Source organism: Fusarium pseudograminearum, chromosome 1 (genome assembly GCF_000303195.2).
Source record: "Fusarium pseudograminearum CS3096 chromosome 1, whole genome shotgun sequence".
NCBI classification, from domain to species: domain Eukaryota; kingdom Fungi; phylum Ascomycota; class Sordariomycetes; order Hypocreales; family Nectriaceae; genus Fusarium; species Fusarium pseudograminearum.
Window position 1 is genome coordinate 11393868 of NC_031951.1, and position 19343 is coordinate 11413210.

General features: G+C 47.3%; 10 protein-coding genes across 10 annotated transcripts; 5 read left to right on the top strand and 5 right to left on the bottom strand.

Moving 5' to 3' along the window:
- Positions 1–115: 115 nt before the first annotated feature.
- On the top strand, positions 116–1952 carry FPSE_00733 (uncharacterized protein; the record flags this gene model as incomplete). The annotated part of the gene is made up of 9 exons (XM_009253853.1): positions 116–181; positions 234–281; positions 338–430; positions 774–841; positions 876–940; positions 994–1263; positions 1311–1543; positions 1593–1607; positions 1656–1952. The coding sequence occupies 9 exons, from the start codon at positions 116–118 to the stop codon at positions 1950–1952; spliced, it is 1155 nt and encodes a 384-aa protein (XP_009252128.1).
- An 86-nt stretch (positions 1953–2038) lies between these two features.
- FPSE_00732 (uncharacterized protein) lies at positions 2039–5963 on the bottom strand (the record flags this gene model as incomplete). The annotated part of the gene is made up of 3 exons (XM_009253852.1): positions 2039–4246; positions 4304–4619; positions 4672–5963. The coding sequence occupies 3 exons, from the start codon at positions 5961–5963 to the stop codon at positions 2039–2041; spliced, it is 3816 nt and encodes a 1271-aa protein (XP_009252127.1).
- A 765-nt stretch (positions 5964–6728) lies between these two features.
- Positions 6729–7162, bottom strand: FPSE_00731 (uncharacterized protein; the record flags this gene model as incomplete). The annotated part of the gene is made up of 2 exons (XM_009253851.1): positions 6729–7011; positions 7065–7162. 2 exons carry the CDS (start codon positions 7160–7162, stop codon positions 6729–6731), a joined length of 381 nt encoding a protein of 126 aa, XP_009252126.1.
- A 1315-nt stretch (positions 7163–8477) lies between these two features.
- On the bottom strand, positions 8478–9020 carry FPSE_00730 (uncharacterized protein; the record flags this gene model as incomplete). The annotated part of the gene is made up of 1 exon (XM_009253850.1): positions 8478–9020. One exon carries the CDS (start codon positions 9018–9020, stop codon positions 8478–8480), a length of 543 nt encoding a protein of 180 aa, XP_009252125.1.
- A 609-nt stretch (positions 9021–9629) lies between these two features.
- Positions 9630–10236, top strand: FPSE_00729 (uncharacterized protein; the record flags this gene model as incomplete). The annotated part of the gene is made up of 4 exons (XM_009253849.1): positions 9630–9723; positions 9865–9882; positions 10020–10088; positions 10202–10236. The coding sequence occupies 4 exons, from the start codon at positions 9630–9632 to the stop codon at positions 10234–10236; spliced, it is 216 nt and encodes a 71-aa protein (XP_009252124.1).
- Positions 10237–10967: 731 nt separating this feature from the next.
- On the bottom strand, positions 10968–12180 carry FPSE_00728 (uncharacterized protein; the record flags this gene model as incomplete). Its single annotated transcript, XM_009253848.1, has 2 exons — positions 10968–11858; positions 11911–12180. 2 exons carry the CDS (start codon positions 12178–12180, stop codon positions 10968–10970), a joined length of 1161 nt encoding a protein of 386 aa, XP_009252123.1.
- A 501-nt stretch (positions 12181–12681) lies between these two features.
- FPSE_00727 (uncharacterized protein) lies at positions 12682–13530 on the bottom strand (the record flags this gene model as incomplete). Its single annotated transcript, XM_009253847.1, has 1 exon — positions 12682–13530. The coding sequence occupies one exon, from the start codon at positions 13528–13530 to the stop codon at positions 12682–12684; it is 849 nt and encodes a 282-aa protein (XP_009252122.1).
- A 1142-nt stretch (positions 13531–14672) lies between these two features.
- Positions 14673–15272, top strand: FPSE_00726 (uncharacterized protein; the record flags this gene model as incomplete). Its single annotated transcript, XM_009253846.1, has 1 exon — positions 14673–15272. One exon carries the CDS (start codon positions 14673–14675, stop codon positions 15270–15272), a length of 600 nt encoding a protein of 199 aa, XP_009252121.1.
- Positions 15273–15951: 679 nt separating this feature from the next.
- Positions 15952–17598, top strand: FPSE_00725 (uncharacterized protein; the record flags this gene model as incomplete). Its single annotated transcript, XM_009253845.1, has 1 exon — positions 15952–17598. The coding sequence occupies one exon, from the start codon at positions 15952–15954 to the stop codon at positions 17596–17598; it is 1647 nt and encodes a 548-aa protein (XP_009252120.1).
- A 687-nt stretch (positions 17599–18285) lies between these two features.
- FPSE_00724 (uncharacterized protein) lies at positions 18286–18882 on the top strand (the record flags this gene model as incomplete). The annotated part of the gene is made up of 2 exons (XM_009253844.1): positions 18286–18358; positions 18407–18882. 2 exons carry the CDS (start codon positions 18286–18288, stop codon positions 18880–18882), a joined length of 549 nt encoding a protein of 182 aa, XP_009252119.1.
- Positions 18883–19343: the final 461 nt, after the last annotated feature.

Consider the following 19343-nt stretch of genomic DNA (forward strand, 5'->3'; position numbering starts at 1 on the left):
TGCATTCCGTGATTGTCCGGGTATATAGGTTCGCTCACTCCGCCCATGATGAGGGGCTCAGCTGAAATCACTAATATTTCGTAGTTTTGTCTTGATTCGCTTTCAATCAACAGTCATGACGGACCTCGAGAGCGATCGACAGCGGACTGACCCTGTTTGTGATTCCTCGGAGGACGAAGAGGTAACTAGCGGCCTAGTTGCACGTCACTTCCAGCTGCTGACCGATCACTCAGCCCCAGCACTATCGCTCCCGCGTGGAGGAGTACGAGGACAAACCCGATGTCAGTACCTAATCTACCCGTGTTGCATTTGAAAATAGATAATTAATTTATTACAGTGGCCTCGCCCGCCTCTTTATCGCGTCAACGAAGTCGTCTACGTCCGTAGTCCAGGCCAAGCTCAGCCTGCTGGCCCGTATATTATCATTTCGGTAAACTTGGAAAACAAAACATATGGGCTCAAGAAGAAAAATACAGGCCAAATTCATCCAACAGCGGTGGCTGAAAGAGATCTGCTGGTGGCCGCCTGAGCGAATTCACGTACTTCGCTCTCCAAGAGGCAGCCCGAGGGGGCGCAGGGGTGATGTGTTTTCATGCATCATCCCCCAATAGGAGGAAGGGATATCATCCTCGGTTAAAACATGCATGGATCACAAAGTTAGGCAAGGTCGACCTGGGAATGAGATAAAAGTGATTTCTTATCAATGCTATCTCTCTCCAAAAGCATCATTACAGACCCCAAATAGTGTAGTAGTGTTTTCTACGCCAAGACAGAATTATGACAACACCAAACGGAAACGCATCGCCGGCCCAAGTTCCGCAGTTTACCAGGAGACAAGACAGTGAGAGAACCATCTGCTTTTGCAAGCTTCACAGCTCATTCGGAGTAGATTCTGGACCCTTCATTCCCAACAGACCGTTCCAAGGCAGCCCAGCGAGGAGTATGTATCTTGAAGGCTTGATGTTTTGCTCATTAGTTAACCATTGTTTCTAGTCGATGACTTCCCACGCGGCTATCCCTCGCTATCAGCGTTTATGAGTGCTGATAAGGACTTCACCATGTTCCGATCCTTCTCACGTCTACACACTCGTGTCCTGCTTCACAAACAGGATGAGCTTACAGAACTGGAGCAACGTCTCGATGAACTTGACCAAGCAGACAGCAAAGTGGCTCCATATCTATTAATCACCAATAGGGATGTTAGTGGAGATAAGGAGCGTCGAGCGCTGCTTAGTGAAATAGAGATTAAATTAAATGAATACAGTAAGTCATAAACTCCAAATCCTAAAGTGCAATACTGATCTTACAAGACAAACTCTTGGAGGCTCTTATGACTCACCAAGAACGCCCCGAACCAGATGAATCGCAGATACGAAGTGTTAGAAATTGGGTGGATGGCAAGAGACCAGTTGTCTACTCTGAAACAACATTTCTAAATGATCGGAGTGATCTCAAGCGCTCCAGACACACGATCGAAAGTGGCGGCCTTGAAAGTCTCCTCGATAGCCTCTCTACTTGGCCTTATCTACGTGGGATATGCAAGGTAAGACTCTATCATCACATGCATCCTCACTCTGCTTACCGGTCCCTAGTTATTTTCACTTCTTGTAAGTTACCAATTTGCTGTCTATCAAACTAAACTAACCCAATTTTAGGATAAATCCGGAAGATCGAGTGACCCGAGGGTCAAAATCATCAGGCCTTCGAGGCTGGTAGCTGTCTCACGAGCCTTGAATACACTGCTTGCCATAGCTACTTTGGTAGCGCCGATTGTAGTTCTGTACTTGGTCAAGCCTATCCCGATGCGGCTTTGTATCATTGCTGCCTTTACTGTTGTTTTCTCGTCAGCGCTGTGCTGGCTTACACCGTCTAGGAATTACGAGATATTCTCTGCCACGGCCGCCTACTGTGCTGTCATGGTGGTGTTTGTCGGTAGTTTACCTGATCCATAGACCACCTTAGTTTAGCCTCGTAATGGACAATAGATTTTTTAACACAATTTCCAAACACACTCCATTTATCCTGTTAGTTGTTCTACTTATTTCTCTATTCTAGCCGCTGTGAAAGCCAGATCCCGATGGTGATTTCTGACATCCTCTTGCGACATGTATCCTTCGGTCTGAACCTTTCCCAAACTTCGACTCACTTCCTTCACAGTCCTCCCTGGGTGTTTCTCTCGTTCCGCTTGCTGAAGCACTCTGATGACTTCAAACAAAGAGTCCTTGAAAGCCATCTCTATACGTCGCGATTTTTCTGGATAGGTCAGGCTATTTCTGTCAAGGCCATCAATGTCTTTAAATATCCGTGGATGGTCTGTGAAGTGCGCCACTCCATTTGCATAGACTGTCAACTTCTCATAAGTTTCGACAGCAATTTGAAGAGGCGTCAAGCCCAGCGACGTTGTCCTGTCAATATCTGCGTCGTAGTCTATGAGTGCCCTGGCACCATCCAAGTCCCCGTAATATGCGCTGTAGTGAAGAGCTGTCCATCCATGATCGTCGCCCATGCTGATGACTTCCTGGGCTCGTAGCTGGGGGCATTTGGAAAGACATGCTCTAACATAGGATGGCCTTTGCGAATGCATCCTCACTGCGTATCCGAGGATGTTTACAGTATGTCCGTCCCTATTCTTCCATGACGTGTTTGATCCTGCTTCGAGCAAGATCCTAAGAGCATCGATTTGCCCGGCTGAAATTGCTGCCTCAAGAGGTTCTCGTCGCTCAAGATTGGCACCGTATTTGATCAAGAGGTCCAGGACGCCCAGGGACCCTCTCTGGGCTGCTAGATGCACCGCAGTGGCTCCTACAGCACTCTCTGCCTCTAGATTAATTGTCGGTTGCCGAAGTAGGATTTCTGCTGCAGGAAGAGCATCAAAGATAGCGCAGTAGTGAAGTGCATTGAGACCACCCTCGCCAACTGTGCATGCATTGATGTCTGAGACCAGTGGCAGAAGAAGAGGTATCTTTGTCCATGACAACTGACGATGAGGGCTGTCTATAGCAGCGTAGGCAACAATATTACCATGATGCTTTTCGCTTTCCTCTCCGGGAGCCGCTCCGGCTAGAAGCAGCTCTTCGAGGACGTATGCTTCCAAATTCATGTTCTTGACAGCCGAAAATAAGGGTGTTCGTTTCGTGTTATCCAAAGCATTGATGTCCAGTCCCTTCTGGAGCAGGGCTTGAATCGTCTCTCGAAGGGCAGCCCGATACGACTGACCATGAGCCACATACCGTGCGAAGGGAAAGGCATCGTATCCAACCATGTGAAACGGTGAATGGGTCCATTGCCAATCTCCGCCATACACCTCACTGCCATGGTCGAGAAGATACTTTACAATCTCATGATGGTGGTCTGCAACAGCGAGATCAAGAGGGCTCAACGCCGGGGTGTGCTCGGTGTAGCCGTCCTCGTGAGTAGTTTTCCGCCACTGGGTCCTGATATTTATATCGGCGCCCAGATTTACATACTGCTCAACAAGGTCTTTACATCCAGCAATAACCGCCCAGTGGAGAGGCGTTCCACGTAATTCAATACATCTGTGTGGAAGCATAACATTGACTTGTTCATGCTCAGCCGTCAGCAGAGCTGGAACTGCTTGTTGGCGCTTTGCTTTATCGATTTGTTCCGAGCCAGACACCATGGCTACAAGTAGATCCGCTGCCTCCGTTGGACTGAAAAGAATTAACCAGTGCAGATCATTGGGCATGTTTGGGTCCATGTAGGATATGTCCTCACAATGCTGTGCAATGACGATCGCTGCGTCGAAATTACCGTCTCTGCACGCAGCTGTGAGAGCTTCACATAGCTGATGAGATGTATACTTGTGTTTCTTAACCAAGATCTGAAATTTCCTGAAGGATTCGACATAGATGGAACCGAGGCTAATGAAGCCGTCAGTCGCTTTACCGCTGGCTTCTCTCCAAGCAACACCGTCGTGAAAGACGTCAAGGTTCATTTCGGTCGTGCGAACGCGAGAAGCATCCGTCTTATTCTGACCAGGTTTCAATGCTGCATGAACTCGATTATAGATAGCCATAGCTACCTTGTTGTTCAGAGATGCTGCTTCAAGATGACTGAGAGCCATCAAGCTGTCTGGGGCCACCCCGTATCCAACTTGACACATGATAGCCATTTGTAGATGAGCCCGGGCTTTGTCTTCTGGGTCGTCTTCAATCCGGATGGCTTCCTGGATGACCTTGGCTGCCTCACACTGATTGTACCAGGGAGGCTGTCTCCGAGAAATAGCCTGTGATGAGACTACATTAGCGAGGTTTTTTCATTTCTCAATCCTCCATATACTAACCATGAACATGTCTTCAGACTTATATCGATACGCTTGAGACGTCAGAACCAAAGTCTCACATCGCTTTTGTGCCGTGACTCTGGTTACTTGTAGAGATGGATCAGCTGGCTCCTCTCTGGGGACAACCCGTAAATTCTTGCCGCTGCTACAGGTATGCGCTCCCTTGTCCAGAAATACGGCTCTCGTAATTGGACTCATCTCCATGGTAGGTGCCAGCACCTTCTCATATCGATCCCCGATGTAAGGACTTTCCCCGTTGATCTTGATTTCTACGGGGTGCAATCTCTCTGTTTTACCACCTTCGGGAATTTCACCACTAAGAGGCCAATAGTTTAGCTTGTGTTTCGAGAAGATGGAGAAAGACTTACTCAATTCCTTCAGAAAGTGCCTCGAAGATTTGTTGTATGTTACCTCGTCGCGAGATACTATCTTGTAAGCACAAAGAAATTGTTGCTTCAAAGGCCTGGAAGCACTGGGAGTCTGGTGGTGCACCGATAGCATCCAGGCCGTCTCGAAGATGGGTCCATTTGCCAAAATACCCGTTGAGCTCGGCAGTGGTGGGATTTGATGGATAAGGATATACTCCGGCAACCGGCTGGGAGTCTTTTCCTTCTGATGTCCCTCGATCACTGTCTTGAGAGCGAAGGAATTCAAGAGCAAGGTCTAAGATGACATTGTCCCGGGAGTAAAATGCCCGTTCCAGGAAGCTCATTGCATTCTCGCCAGGGTTGAGCCAGTCGTGTTCGATGAATGACTTTGCGTGTTTGAGAGTTTCCCAAAGGAGAATTCCAAAGGAATAGCAATCGGCAGCTTTATATCCCGCGAATTTGGAAGTCTCGTCTCCATGAGCCTCATCGTCAGTATCTTTAGTCCAGCCACAAATTTCAGGAGCGTTGTACTTGGGGGTTCCGAGGTAGTATTCGTGCTGTTGTTCAAAGTCATGTTTGAAAAGAGTACACCTAAAGTCGGCTAGCTTGGCCAGATAGTGACGTTCATGGTCTTGATCCCGGGTAAGATATCCATAGACCAGGACGTTGTCAGGTTTGACATCTCCATGTACAATGTCACAGTCGTGTAGCGCACGGATACCCATGGCGACATCCAGGGCGAGCAAACGCCTGTCGATCAGGTTGAGGCTCCTTTTCTGAGCGAATATGGACAGGGTTCCATGCGGCGAGTAAGGCATGACGAGATAGGGCCGGTTGCCCAAGGTGAGATCTTGATCCCACCCCCAAGCGATAGCTGAGATGAGACAGCTGTGCGATCGCAGCTTGGGGTGAGTGAGGACCCGGACTTCTCGTTTGACATTTATGAGGCGCTTTGAGGACTGTTTTAGTTGCTCGACAGTCTGTTTGGTGCCTCCAGTTACGCTGTCCATGACGAGTCGTTTGACAGCAACGAAATAAGGCGACTCGCCTGTCAAACCAAACAGCTCTTTATTGACCTCAAAGCTAGTGCCAGCGCCCAGGCGACTGTCAAACTTGAGGAACTCGCGCTGAACGTAGGGTAACTCATTTCGTACTAGCATCATAACGTCTTGCAAGATATTGTCTGTTTTCAGGTTGCCGGTCGAAACAGACGATGGCGTCCACGCGTCATTTTCATCTGACGTGTCAGCGAATCGAGAGTCCCAGACCTCGCTACCTGTGTTTGACTGCATCTTGACAATTTGAGCGTCAAGATACTATGCCTCAGTGAGAATGATTTGAATGATATGTAAAAACAAATGAGAATGTAAGAATCAGGCTGCAGGCAGCGAAGTTGGCATGTTACCGGGTTTGTCACGCTCTATATTTAACTGGCCAATCGAATTCTTGGGGGCGTTCAGGCTGTTGTTTCGCTGTTGGGGGCCAAATAAAATGGGATGATGAGATTTCAGGCATCAGACACCAACGTGAAACACATGACAAGACCTTGGCCTTACCAAGTGATAGTATCGATAATAACGTGTACATTATTTCTGGATAAGCAGTGGGTAGGAACACATTCTCTCGAATGAACATAAATGCTCAAAGTCATCTTTACTGTGATCATGTAGTCTAGTGGCTACCTCTTGAGATACAGCTTTAATCTATCACTTACTCGTAGCTTTCAGCCTATGTATCTTATACGACTGATGGAGAGTTGCTACTTCACCTTTGACATCGAAAGTGGGTGGGGTCAAAAGGTTTCTCCAACTATAGATATTGAGCACCGTTCATATGGGATACTTTGATGCTGAGTGTACAACGAGATGACTACTTATCGCCAATTTGCTTTTCAGGTTTCAAGCACAACATGGTGGTATTACACTGACGAGAATGGTTTATATCTGGTTTCATTTTACATCGAGTGAGCCTGATTAGATGAGGCCGTTGTCGATAAACAACTAGGCACAGACTTTTTGCTATTATTGATACCGCTGTAACACGTATTCAAACCCCTCCTAAGCATACTGGCAAGAGTTGATGCCATTCGTGTTGGCCCCAATGAGAGGGTTGCAAAGACACCTGATACGCTTTCCAGGGAAGGTGTTATCCAGATCCAAGCAGTTAGAAGTCCCACTGATAACCGTTCCCAAAATTTCTCCCTCGCAGCGTCCGCCGTTGCCGGTCTTTCCTTCGAAGAGGTACCAACCAGTACCGGCTTGGTAAACCGAATGGCTAGAGTCGTCCATGGTGACCATGTGAAGGTCGAAGGCGTGGTGGCCGTAGTTCAGATTTCCAGAGCTACAGTCGTCAGTGTCAAGTTTGATTAGGATACAGATGGGTCAAGGACTTACCAATCGTGGCTTTGGTACTCGTTGGCTTTGGGGAGGGCAGCTGAGACCAATCCAACGCTGGCAACGAGGGCGAAGATGGTGTTCTTGCTGAAGTACATGTCTGCGGTTGGTTGAAAGTGAAGATTGATGTAGAAATGATGTTTTTATAGTGTAGTTGTGTGAGTTGCTAAGGAGAAACTCAGATCGGAGAAGGAAACGACAGCCTTGATATACTTTTTCTCGAATTATGTCAAAGACCTTTCGGACTCACCGAGGATGTCGGCCAGGCGAAAAGCTCCATTTTCCAAAGCAAGGCGAAGTCTCACCGTCCATTCTGCTTTGAAGGAGTGATCACCGGCAATTGAGGATTAATAGAAACTATTTGGCCAATTGGGATCGTTTTCGCTTGTCTAAGTGGAGTTGAGATCCTAAAGGATTCGACCTTGGCGAAGTAGTCTAGTAGGATCCTATTGCCGGTATCCGAGCGTTGCAGCTCGGATCCTTCGTGTGACGATATTGACTATATGTAGATCGCGGAAAACCATATCCATCTCATAATATCTATACCTGAATCAGGAAGGCTAACCGTATGTAGGTAGGCAAGGCAGTACGAGCTAGAATTCAAGGCAGGCGACTCAGAAGGATTCAGCTGTGATGTCGTTGAAGTAGCATTGGGGGCTGGGCTGTGCTTGTTAGGGGCTGTGCCTGTTGGGGGCTGGAGGCTTCCTTGGTTCAGCTCCGCTTGAACAATTTGAATCACAGACTGGTGCGCAACTTGTTGCGGATCACAAAACATAGTACACATTCTTACCATCTACCAGAAGAGGGATCCTAGATGTAATCACATTCGGTGGTTGGAAATGTGGTGAGCCCAGTGTCTTGTTGTGGTTAGATGAAGCTATAAAAGGAAGGGAAAAGACGTTAATGGCGGAACGTGGCTACCTGGAGTGCTAAATGCGGGCACTTCGGGACGGCCCACCTATGCCAAATTGAGTAAAACCCAAATTATGTCACATTTTTGAGAAATGAACATGGTCTTTTCAGGTCACATGTGACTCGACACGACAACACCACAGCGGCTAGACTAAACACCCGAGACAATGCCCAAGCTATTTGTCTTTATTTATTTTGAAACATTCCGCAGCTGGCTCTTATGCTCCTTAGTAAATCGATACTTATAGCTTATCGTTTAAATTGATACTCAGTTTACTAAATAACAAATAGAGAAAAGCACAATTAATAACAAAGTCCTCCACATTATTCACTCTTCTTTCACCCTAACCATGTTGAATTATTCGGTGCCTTCCTTCAACTAAACTACTCACATCAGACGCATTCTGGCTGGGATCCTTTATAAAAACCCACTCAGCTTCTGGTCCATCTCAGGCAATGACATATTGACATAAAGACTAACTTGATAGAATGCGATCCAGCTCAAAGGAATGAGGCCGCAAAGTTTTTGCAGAAAAGATCAAAACCTTGTGCTTGAGTATCGAGAGACGAAGTCTTGGCATCCGCTTTCTCCTCTTGATCGCTGGGGTCGATTCGGAATAGCTTTTCCTGCACGAGATCATATTTCAGGATCATGAAGCTCTTGCCGCACGCAAGCATCCCATACGTCATTTTCTCCCTTCTGTTGGACCACGATAGGGTTTTGAGATAACCAGAGGCTTGTTCCAACCCCTTATTGACCATGTATTCCTCATGGTAGGGGGCTTTGCCTTCGAAAGTGAAGATGGGATGCCAGCTGGACAAGTCCCTCTTCTTATCCACGTAGAAGATTGTAAGATCGGGGCGCTTGCCTGTGGTTTGTCTTTGTTCTGGGGCGATGATGAAGTCGGGGTAGGAGAAGTGCCGCCGAAGAATTTCGGTCCAGATGCCATTGCAAACGGCCTCACTTGTACTCTCGTCTTTTTTCTCGGCGATGTGCTCGATGACGAACGCCCAGCTCTGGTCCTTTGTGACTGCGTCTGTCATTGTGTCAAGTGGCTTGTAATGAAAGCAAGAGATTGAAATGGGTAATGATGTTGAATGTGGGTAGGAATCTCGTTGATGATGTGGGATTGAATAGGATATCACTGGGAGGAAGGACTCCCCTACTTTATAGCTCGCGCGGCCCGCTTGCAGGTCTCATATATGAACTCTGGTCTTGGCTATGCAGTTCAGCTCGCGCTACCTTGATTCACGTGTGCTCATTGCCAAGCAAGCTGGGGGTGCTATTCCAAGAACAAATCTTGTGGCTAGCTGATATAATTCATAAATAAGCTGAAACTCGCATACCTACTCGAATTACCGGCTGGTAGTGGAAGGTTTGCAGCCATGGTGCGCGCTGACTATGCCAAATGCATCGCAGGTACAACGTCCACACTATATCAAGCGGTTGCCGAAGCTTATTTCCCACGCAAGCAGTTCCAGGCCAGGTTACATGGAAAGGACATTTAGTCGACGTCCACCTGAATATGGAACAATCGCTCTCTGTATGAAGTCAGAAAGAGGCATCACAGCCAGCCACAATCGAGGGACAATTTGTCCCTAAACGGCCAATTTCTTCATCACATTCTGCGACTGGCTTGGAGCTTTCCCGAAATGGAGCGCATGATCCCACTTTGGGTTTCCCTGGCATGCTCTATCGAACCATCAACAACTGGAAAGGCACATCTCCGAGACAGACCAAGCTTGTGTGTGTAGCTTCGGCTTGTTTATCACAATCCAGCACGCATATCATTGGCATGTACCTAAGAACAACCCGGAAAAGTTCGTTCGAGACCGAGTGAATGACTAGGGCTCCGGCTTATAGTTAAAATAAGTAAATAATTAGTAGACCATAAAAATGCTATAAGTAAGTAGTTGTAGTAGGACCAGAATTGTTAATGTTAAATTTATAAGAAATTCATATTATCCAAACTGAACTTTGTTCTGTCCTAGTTTGAGAATTGTAACTTATCACTTTAAAGTTTATATCTTATGCAGCTGTAGGTTTATCTTGGACCTGGAATATTAAATTGAGTCCGGGCTCTAGTACAAGAGAAAGGTTCAAGCCCTGTGGTAGGTACCTCTTTTATTTCGAAATGATTTCTTATAACGGACTATAGGGTACCTTTGCGTGTTTTTTGCCCTTTATCCATTTTTAATCTAATTAAGCTATAACTTTACTGCAGTGTTATCCAGGGCCCTAACTATTCAGACCAACTGAAACTAGCCCCCCTTTTCCTTTTAGGCAGCTTAAACCAAGACTATCGACTTTAAGAAATGAGACATTTGCGGCTAAGACGATATCAGTGGCTCATAGCCCCCTAGGCTCTCTCTCTTCCTCTCTGTTTTTCTCTAGGCTCTTGCCTTGATAGCAGCGTTGTATTCTCTTCGTCCTAGGTGTTGCCGCTGACTTGGTGGTTGCAAATTCCTGTAACCCGTACCAGTCAAGTATAGGTTGCGCGGCATGGAATTGCTGTTTACATAGTCTATTAGCTTCGGAAGCAGCGACAATTACCTCTGCTTTGACGATAGAGGCAACGAGTTTCATCCTGACAGGTTCTAGCATCGCGTTGTCGACTGTTCGCCTGCCCCGTTGGCGAACGCCAAGCACAGGAATATCTAACCTGCGAAGTTAGGAATGGAGATCCTGCGTGTACAGTCCCTGTAGTCCTTCGTTCAACCGATGATGACGACGAGACTACATGTTCGAGACCTAGAGAGGATTCGTTAGGTACGTTTTACCGATAGTCAGAAGTTGTTGTATATTAGTAGCGGAAGTGCTGCGAACACGTCCCCCATTAGTGAATCAGCCCGAAAGCAGGGATAAGCTTTTATTAGTATTTAATGGATATGTACTGCTCTTTCCATCACCTTGTCTAGTATATAGTTGATAGCACACTTCTATTCGTTTGTACGAGTGCTACCAAGATGGTAACCTCGAATACATACAGCTCACTTGCCAATTCCGTTGTACAAGAAAAGGTTGGGAACACCCTTGCTATCCGTAATCTTATCCTTGATCGCCAATTCCTTAACTCTTGCCCAGATCATAGCAGGCGTACGCGGACCTTCCAAAGCAAGAAGATAAGCAATAACACCTGCAACATGGGGAGCAGCCTCCGACGTGCCATCTGCGGTTCGCGACCCGGTAGAAGAGGTAGGCCAAGCAGACAAAATCTCTTGGCCCGGTGCGAAAATATCACACGCAGGTCCCCAATTAGAATGCTGCCATCGCTGATAATTCTTGTTACTGGCAGCAACGGTGATGACATTGGGGTTATTCCCGGGACTCCAATTTGCCGCATTGTCGTTCATATTTCCTGCGGCTGCGACAACTGGAACACCAGCATCGATAGCCTTCTGCACCGCATCGTTCATGATTTCAGAGGACCCTCCCGACAAACTCATGTTAATGACGGCCTTTCCAGCACGCTTCTTGGCCACGATATCGTTGACCGTCCAGGCCACACCGTCGATAACACCGCTAGTGGTACCTGCGCTGTCACCCAAAACCTGAACATCGACAACAGTAGCCTTTTTAGCAACTCCGTACGTGGCACCGTTGACGATGGCAGCGACGAGAGTACCGTGCTGCTTCTGGCTGGCAACGCCCGACGTGTCCGCGCCAAAGACGGCGCGACCTTGGAATTCTTGGTGCTCAAGGTAAATGCCGCTGTCCAGCACATAAGCGAAAACTCCCTCACCCGCAGTCGAGTCGTAAGTATAAGAGGCTTTTGAAGATGGTGGTTTGGCGTTGGAAATAGCCGAAAGACCCCATGGGGGGCTTTGCTGTGTAACTTGCGCAGCGACAGTGTATTCTTGCTCTGGCTCCACGCGCAGGACCTAAGTCTTGGTTAATCCCTGGAACCATGTCTTTATCAGGGTATGTACTTACAGTGGAATTAGCCTTGATGATCTTGATAGTCTCCTCATCGAAAGACCCCGAGTAACCCTTGAAACCAGGGAAACTAAAGGTCTTGTCAATTCCAACGGACTCAACGCCGCGACGGGACAAAGACTCTCTGTTGATATCGGATACCCATCGAGCGTGGAGATCAAGATCGTCCGTAGGCTTGAGCGCTACGACAAATTTGCCGGGTATAATGCCCTTGTCCGTGGGGAGAGCGGCGGCAATAGCAGCTAGGCTGATTAAGAGAAACTTCATATTGGCAAGTTGAGGGAAAGAAGGCTGTGCAGGACCGAAATTGATAGTGGCTTGATTGTGTTTTTATATACTACTAACCGCATATTTTACTTTACTCGATTTTATTGACACGAGGGATTGACACTCCTATTTGCCGTTATAGTATACATCTCCGTCCTAAACCTCGTATGCCAATCCTTGCAATTACAGCTAAAACCTTGTATATACCTTATCACCTTCTACTTCAGTCCTTATCACCTTCTATTTCAGTATGAATATCCCTATAGTGTTATTATGCTAGCGTATTGCGCTATTATAAGCTTAACTCTTGGCGCCGGCTATTAATTAGGCACAAGATGTACCGAAGCTATCGCAAATGATTTCTCAAATCATTCGTGATGCAATTAAATCGATTCAATCGTACCATCTGTTTTAGGACTGCATGAGTAGTCTAATCACTAGTATCTTTAGTTTTGGAAATACTACTCTAGAACTCGGTTGCACTTTGACCAAGAGATCCCATTAGTCGTCACAAAATTCAATTCCTCCTAGGCTTTTGTCCAATAGCTTTCCATCGTTCCACGCGTCAATAGCAGCTTTCCTCTGCTCGCCATCCCAGAAAACCTCTGGCCCCCAACTCTGCCTCTCTGGATAACTTCCAGCATTCCTCTTCGACTCGTGCACCCTTTGTTCCGATTCTTGTCGCGCGAGATGAAGCCACATTGCCTTTTTCGGTCTATCCAGCTTTTGTTTGTAAAATGACCATAAGACAGGGAACATCTCTACTCGTCTCATAACCCACTTCGGTGCATGACCCACAGTGTTGTGGACGTACAAGTTGCTTGGTTGAGCCGGGTTGAGCCAACGAATCTTTCGATCGTTGGAATTGGAAATATCTCGGTCGATGCATTTCGCCAATCCGGCGAGAAACTTCATGGATTGTCCCTTCGTTCTACTTGCGAGCTCCATAAGTTGGATATCATAGATACCAGCGAGTGCTATGTTGTACTGACGAAATAAGAGTCGAGACACGTCGCGAATATCGAACCCAACTTTTGGAATGCTCTTTGACTCAAGGACTAGACGAAGAGACATCTCACCGTTACCAACGGTTGAGAATGCGGCATCGCCAAGTCGTATCAAGTCAACAAGGTATAACGTATTGGTAGGCGGAATGAACAGGTGAAGATCGTCCAATATGTTGTTTCCGATGCCTGATGCGTCCAAGTAGATTGAAGGAGAATCGGCGGGGAGATCGAAGAGGTCTCGAACTAGTCGTTTGATTTGACTTTCGTATTCGATATATATAACCGAGCGACTGCCTTCATCGCCCTCATCCTGAGGCACTTTGGGGAGTGGTTCCTGGTTCATGACGAGACTGCATTCGTTGAGCGCTGATCAGTTTCAGAGACAAGGTGGACTATTAACACAGCCTAGTATGAATTCTGTTAAGTTATTGGGGCGAGTATCTTGAATTAGTACTGAAGTTGATAATAGTAGGAGGTTAGAAAATGAGCTGCTTTTCTTCCAACTTTTATCATGTCATTGCAACATATCTTATGACATTAGGCTGCCAGCGCTGCAGCGTGGCGTTAATGCGGCCGGCCTCCCGCATATACCCATCATTCATGCAGAGATGCCTAAACCTAGATGTTTTTTGCTCAAGGGAGTACATTAGACAAGGTAATAAATTATATTAATAGTCGTACTGTTTTTGCAATCAGTGAGACTCATTGGGTCTATAGACTTTAACTTAGTCACACCATGTGACATGGGACATCGTAATCTTGCTGCAGTTTGACAACGGATACGCTCTATATCCCTCTGAAGTAGTACCTCAGTAGCAAATGAGAGTGCATCAAGACAGTAGCTTTCAAGTGACCGGAAAATAAACCGCAGATAGCCTTATTATCATTCTTGATATCAGTGCGGTCTAGGGTAGTATAATTGCTCGAGGTAGTGTCTATAACCCCTGCATTAATGTACTTCTTATCAGATGTAGGGCGCGGTTTTTTGACGGCGCAAACTAGACTAATGTCTTGCTTCTAGCTTCTGTCAAAGCTCAGTTCAGGTTCCGTCATTCCTAATCAAGGCTAGAGACTCATTACAAAACGATGCCATTAGTCAAACACTGTGATTAAAGTTTCTTCTCAAATGAATATTCTTGACCACATTCGGTAACTGCCGAAACAACTGGTCAGTGCCGATGGGTCAGGAAGATCTTTGGGACTAACCATCCTATTAGATACCGACAGAAGGTTCCTTGTGGATCGCACTAACTTCAGCTTTGATGTTCAACAGGCATCTGCAACGGACCGACAGCGTGTGCGGTTTCGCTCTCATTAGTCAACTTCATTTCAGCATGAACGGTTTCTAGAAAAGATGCAGTATATAAGACATTAATTCCGACATCATTCATAGCTTTCGTTGCCTGTCAGTTATCACTCTTTACCAACTCAACATTCTCTTTCTCTACACTCTTTTAAACCCATTCCAAATTCTCAAATATCACAATGCATATCGTTCAGTTTTCCATCGTTGCTGCGGCCATTGCTGCGTCCGCCAACGGCGCCAAGGTTGAACAGCGTGATGTCGACGAATGCACCTCAGCAGCCAGCGGCCTCGTTGATGTCATGAGCGACATGCCAACTGCAGACATGACCCTTGCGAGCTTCCTCGCCAAGCAGACTGATTTCGAAGATGTCGCCGACTCCTGCGTTATTCCTGCTGTCACTGGATCCATGGCTGCCGCCTACACCTCCTACGCCAAGTCTATGGAGAACTGGATCTCCGAGTTCAAGGATGATCTCTCTAGCGTTTACGACGCTTGCAAGGATGTTCCCCAAGTTCAGGAGCAACTCGAATCCTACGCTATTCCTAGTGGACTATGCTCTTCTTATGCTTGGGCTACCGCTTCTGCCACAGAGATTGCTACTGCAACTGCCAAGGCGACCAACTCTGTCGCAGATACAGCCACAAGCACCGCCACAGAGACTACCTCCAGCATCTCTACACCTAGCAACGTTGCTGAGAACTCTGCTGTACGCAGCACTGGGTTTGGAGTCATTGCCGTTGTCGCCGTTGTCGGTCTGACTGTCGCTGGAGCTCGCTAGGTAGATCTTTAGTATAGGGGTTGATTTTACCAATCGCTGCAGACCCGTAGTCTTAGCCTTTCAGATACATAATAGTACAGTACAAGCATATGTTCACCACACGGACTCAACACGAAGCAAGTTGCAATTGATCATATGATAGCAACTCAACAAGAAGATGCCGTTTACCCATGAACAAGTGAAGGGTCTCTGCTTTTAGTGGTTCGACGCTGTCGGGTAATGCACCAGCTTAATTCTATCGGATAAAGAATATGGTGACGTGAACGGTTCCGTCGGCATTTGCAACGGCATCTATGAGACGAGCCCGGAATCTCTGGTGTAACGATCTGGGACCCGAAGCTAAGCCCGAACTTCCCCCACTTATACAGCCCCAGCTCGGATCCCAAAAGGAACCTAGGTTCCATAAGCTAAGTTTCAAGTGCATCTAAGTTCTATCGGTCATAGTTCCAAGCCGACACCGACATTCGGCACTGGCCACAAAGACGCGAGGCCGAACAGCCGACTCACAAAGTCAATACATAGAATCGAAATATCCTACCAGGTTATTGTGAATTTATCTAAGCCTTACCGCCGACTCAGGTTGTTGTGAACTTATCTAGCCCTTACCGTTTCTTCTCCCTATTTCGTGCCATATAGCAAACAGGCTACACGAATTTTTAATTGTACCCTACCTGTAACTATGTCGTCGTTATCCCATGCGTCGCTTTTACTTCGGGCAAGCACCATTCACACGCAGACCAAAACAACCGAGACTTACAATGCCATTGCCATCAATGGGGACCGTATTATAGCAGTTTCAACAGACTACCATGGCTTAGACGCATACGTTGGGCCACATACTCGCGTCATCGACGAGCCTGGGAGTACCATACTGCCTTCCTTCGACGATACCCATACCCATCTTATGTTTGCTGCAATGAGCCAGTTCGATGTTCCTGTTCATTTGGCCCAGGACATACCTACCATGCTCGATATGCTGCGTTCTCGTGCGGCCAATACTCCTGCTGGTGAATGGATCACAACTACAGCAAACTGGCAAGAGTACAATCTTAGGGAACAGCGGTTCCCGACACTGCAAGAGCTTGATGGTGTGTCCACAGCGCATCCCATCCTTGTTAAGCGCGGCGGTCACAATATGGTTGCGAATTCTGTTGTGCTAAAGTTAGCTGGCATTACAACCGAGTCAGAGTCGCCAGAAGGCGGTGTTATTAGCCGCAACAAAGATGGAAGCCTCAACGGGCTGTTGCAGGATAATGCACTCGCACCCATTTTCGAGATATCGCCACACCCTAGCCTCCAAGAGTCTGTGGCTGGTATTGAAGCTGCTTCAAAGTCGTACGCCGCGACAGGAATTGGCTGCGTTCGTGATTGCGCTGTATTCGCGAACCAGATGAAGATGCTCAAGGTAGCCCGCGACCAAGAGAAACTACATGTGCGAATGCGTGTACTAATTGCGGCGCTTGGTATGACCTCTGTCGCCGAGGTTGAGCGTCTTATGGATGAGATTGAACAATGGCGGAGCCTCGACTCGGATATGTGGCTACGAGTCTGGGGAGTCAAGTTTGGCATTGATGGTGGAATCGAGGCCAGCGCCACCGAGGATCCCTACGCCGCCCGACCAGATCATGGCTGCTGCGGTCCTACTGACTTTTGCGGTACCTTGACCTGGGATCCTGACGTTCTTGTTGAAGCAATGGGAGTGGTTCTCCGACGAGGCTGGAGAATTGGTACTCATGCAGTTGGAGATCGAGCCGTCCGAGTTCTTCTCGATGTATATGAGCGATTACTACGGATGTACCCGGAACTGCCTCCTGGGTCCCTAGTCATGGAGCATGGAGGTCTTGCAACCGCTGAGCAACGGGCTCGTGCTGTGCGGCTTGGAATCCCAGTCACGGTCCAACATCCTTTGTTACATGATGCCGCTGGTATTCAAAGCGAGTATTTAGGAAAAGAACGAGAGAGCCACCTTTTTCCTGTTCGCCAGTGGATAGATGATGGTGCACAAGTTTCTGCCGGTTCGGATTATCCGGTTGGTAGCTACGGCGCAATGCACTCAGTCTGGGGTCTCACCACGCGTCAGACTGTCCTGGGTGTCCTGGGCCCGGAACATGCAATTTCTGTCCAGGAAGCCATTGATCTGCACACCAAGAATGCAGCAAAACTGACAAAGGAGGACGAGTATCGGGGCTGCATTCTCCCAAACTTTCTTGCTGACCTGACTATCTGGTCGCATGACCCCCTTATTGCACAGGCGAAAAGTCTCTCTGCTCTTCTACCAAAGTACACAATTGTTGGAGGCAAGATCGTATATGAACAGGGGACTTAAGAATAATTAGAAAGTTATACAGAAAGTTGTCATCAGCAGCTAGAAATCCCAAAATAGAGCATACCAAAGAGGATTTAACGATCCTTGAATTCTTTAACTAAATGAGGGGAAACGGTGCGCCGCTTTGTTTAACTGAGCAGCTTATCTGGCGTCCCCGCGCAAAGTCAAGCAATGCAGTAACCCGTTTACTACATACAACCATGCCCTACAACTATGCCCGGTCTTTTCAGATCGATCAAGATTGACACCAATTACATTGCATTTCTCTTCCACCTCCAACACTGGAAACTGAGTTGCTGACTTGGTACGTACATAAGGCAGTGACGTGGCATCTTGGTAGCATCCCGTCGCCCGTTTTCAAAGTAGAAATAAGGCTGCATGATGTAAAGTATCACACTAAGCGCCAAAGGGCATGCTGAATGTAGCTGAACTGCAAAGTAAGCCGTCGCATGTACTCTCTTGGAGTACATGAGGGCAATGCTGCAATATGTAAGCCTCATCACATTGTGGCACCGGTGTCCTTACCCTCCAAGTCAGCTCTCTTACCCGGCCATCGAAGTATGTTTTAGTTGCAAGCAACGTCTTAGCCACCTTGTAAGAACGAAGATTATTTATTGCCAGAATTCTCCGTAAATTAGTACATGAGTAGTAAACACAACAATCTCCAAATCGCCATTTCCTTCCGACATGGCCACACAAACTGTTCAACCGGGCGCCTCAACGGCTCAAGAGACTAGCCTCACCATCTATCTGTACTCTGGTTAGTGACGAATAGCACGTCCTAAGTGTTTAAGATTAACAATTGCAGATGACGATATCTACTCGCCCTTAGGCTCGGTGACCTACCAGCAAAGTGACACTGTACTCGACATCAAGCGTCGAGTGCAGGCTCAACTCCACTACCCGACTGAGAGCCAGTGCCTTGTTCTTCGTAGTAGAGTCCCCAACACTCCCATCCAACAACTGGGGGACACAGGGAGACCGTCTGATACAGATGGTACACCATCGATCCGAGTAGACCTTGCCAACGCCACAAAACCAGTAGCGGGGGGAACTTCGTACCAAGAAGAACACAAAACACAGGTGTCTGATTCTAACAATAGACTCGTCGCACTCGATGCGGACCAAACTGCACGAACCAGTGTCGGGCAATACTACAGTGAAGAGGCTCTTAGACATGGAAGCACAAATATTCCAATAGCAAGTAATGGTGTCCAAGGCGCAAGATTAAGAGGAGAGTCTAAACTCAGGGTTGGTGATCAATTTGGTGGTTCTCTTTGGTGAACTCTTGCGAGCACACATGTAGTAACCGCTAGACCTACGTTTTCGAGGTTTCAACGCCGCAATAAACTGTTGATCGTTAGATGAATCGTGAATATGTCTATTTACTTAGTGTCTATACAACAGCTAGATTGTAATATTCCTGATGATCTTTAGCCTCGATGTTGAAGCTTATTTAGCATTTGATTGAGCGGGCTTTGAGCTGATAACCTGGATTGGCGGATCTGTCACACTAGATAGCGGGTAACCATCCCTGCATTCGTACCGTCGATTGCATCGCCACAGTGGGTGGGTGATACTTCTAAGACCTGTCCCTCAAAAAACACAGCCCTCGGGCTGAGAAAGCGCTCGGTCGTGTGACACTTGTAGGGTAGCACTCGTCTACGGACAATCCATACCATCAAAACGAAAAGAACCGAGCGTGGCAACTAGATCTCGAGAGCTCTCGGCTACGCTGGTAGAAT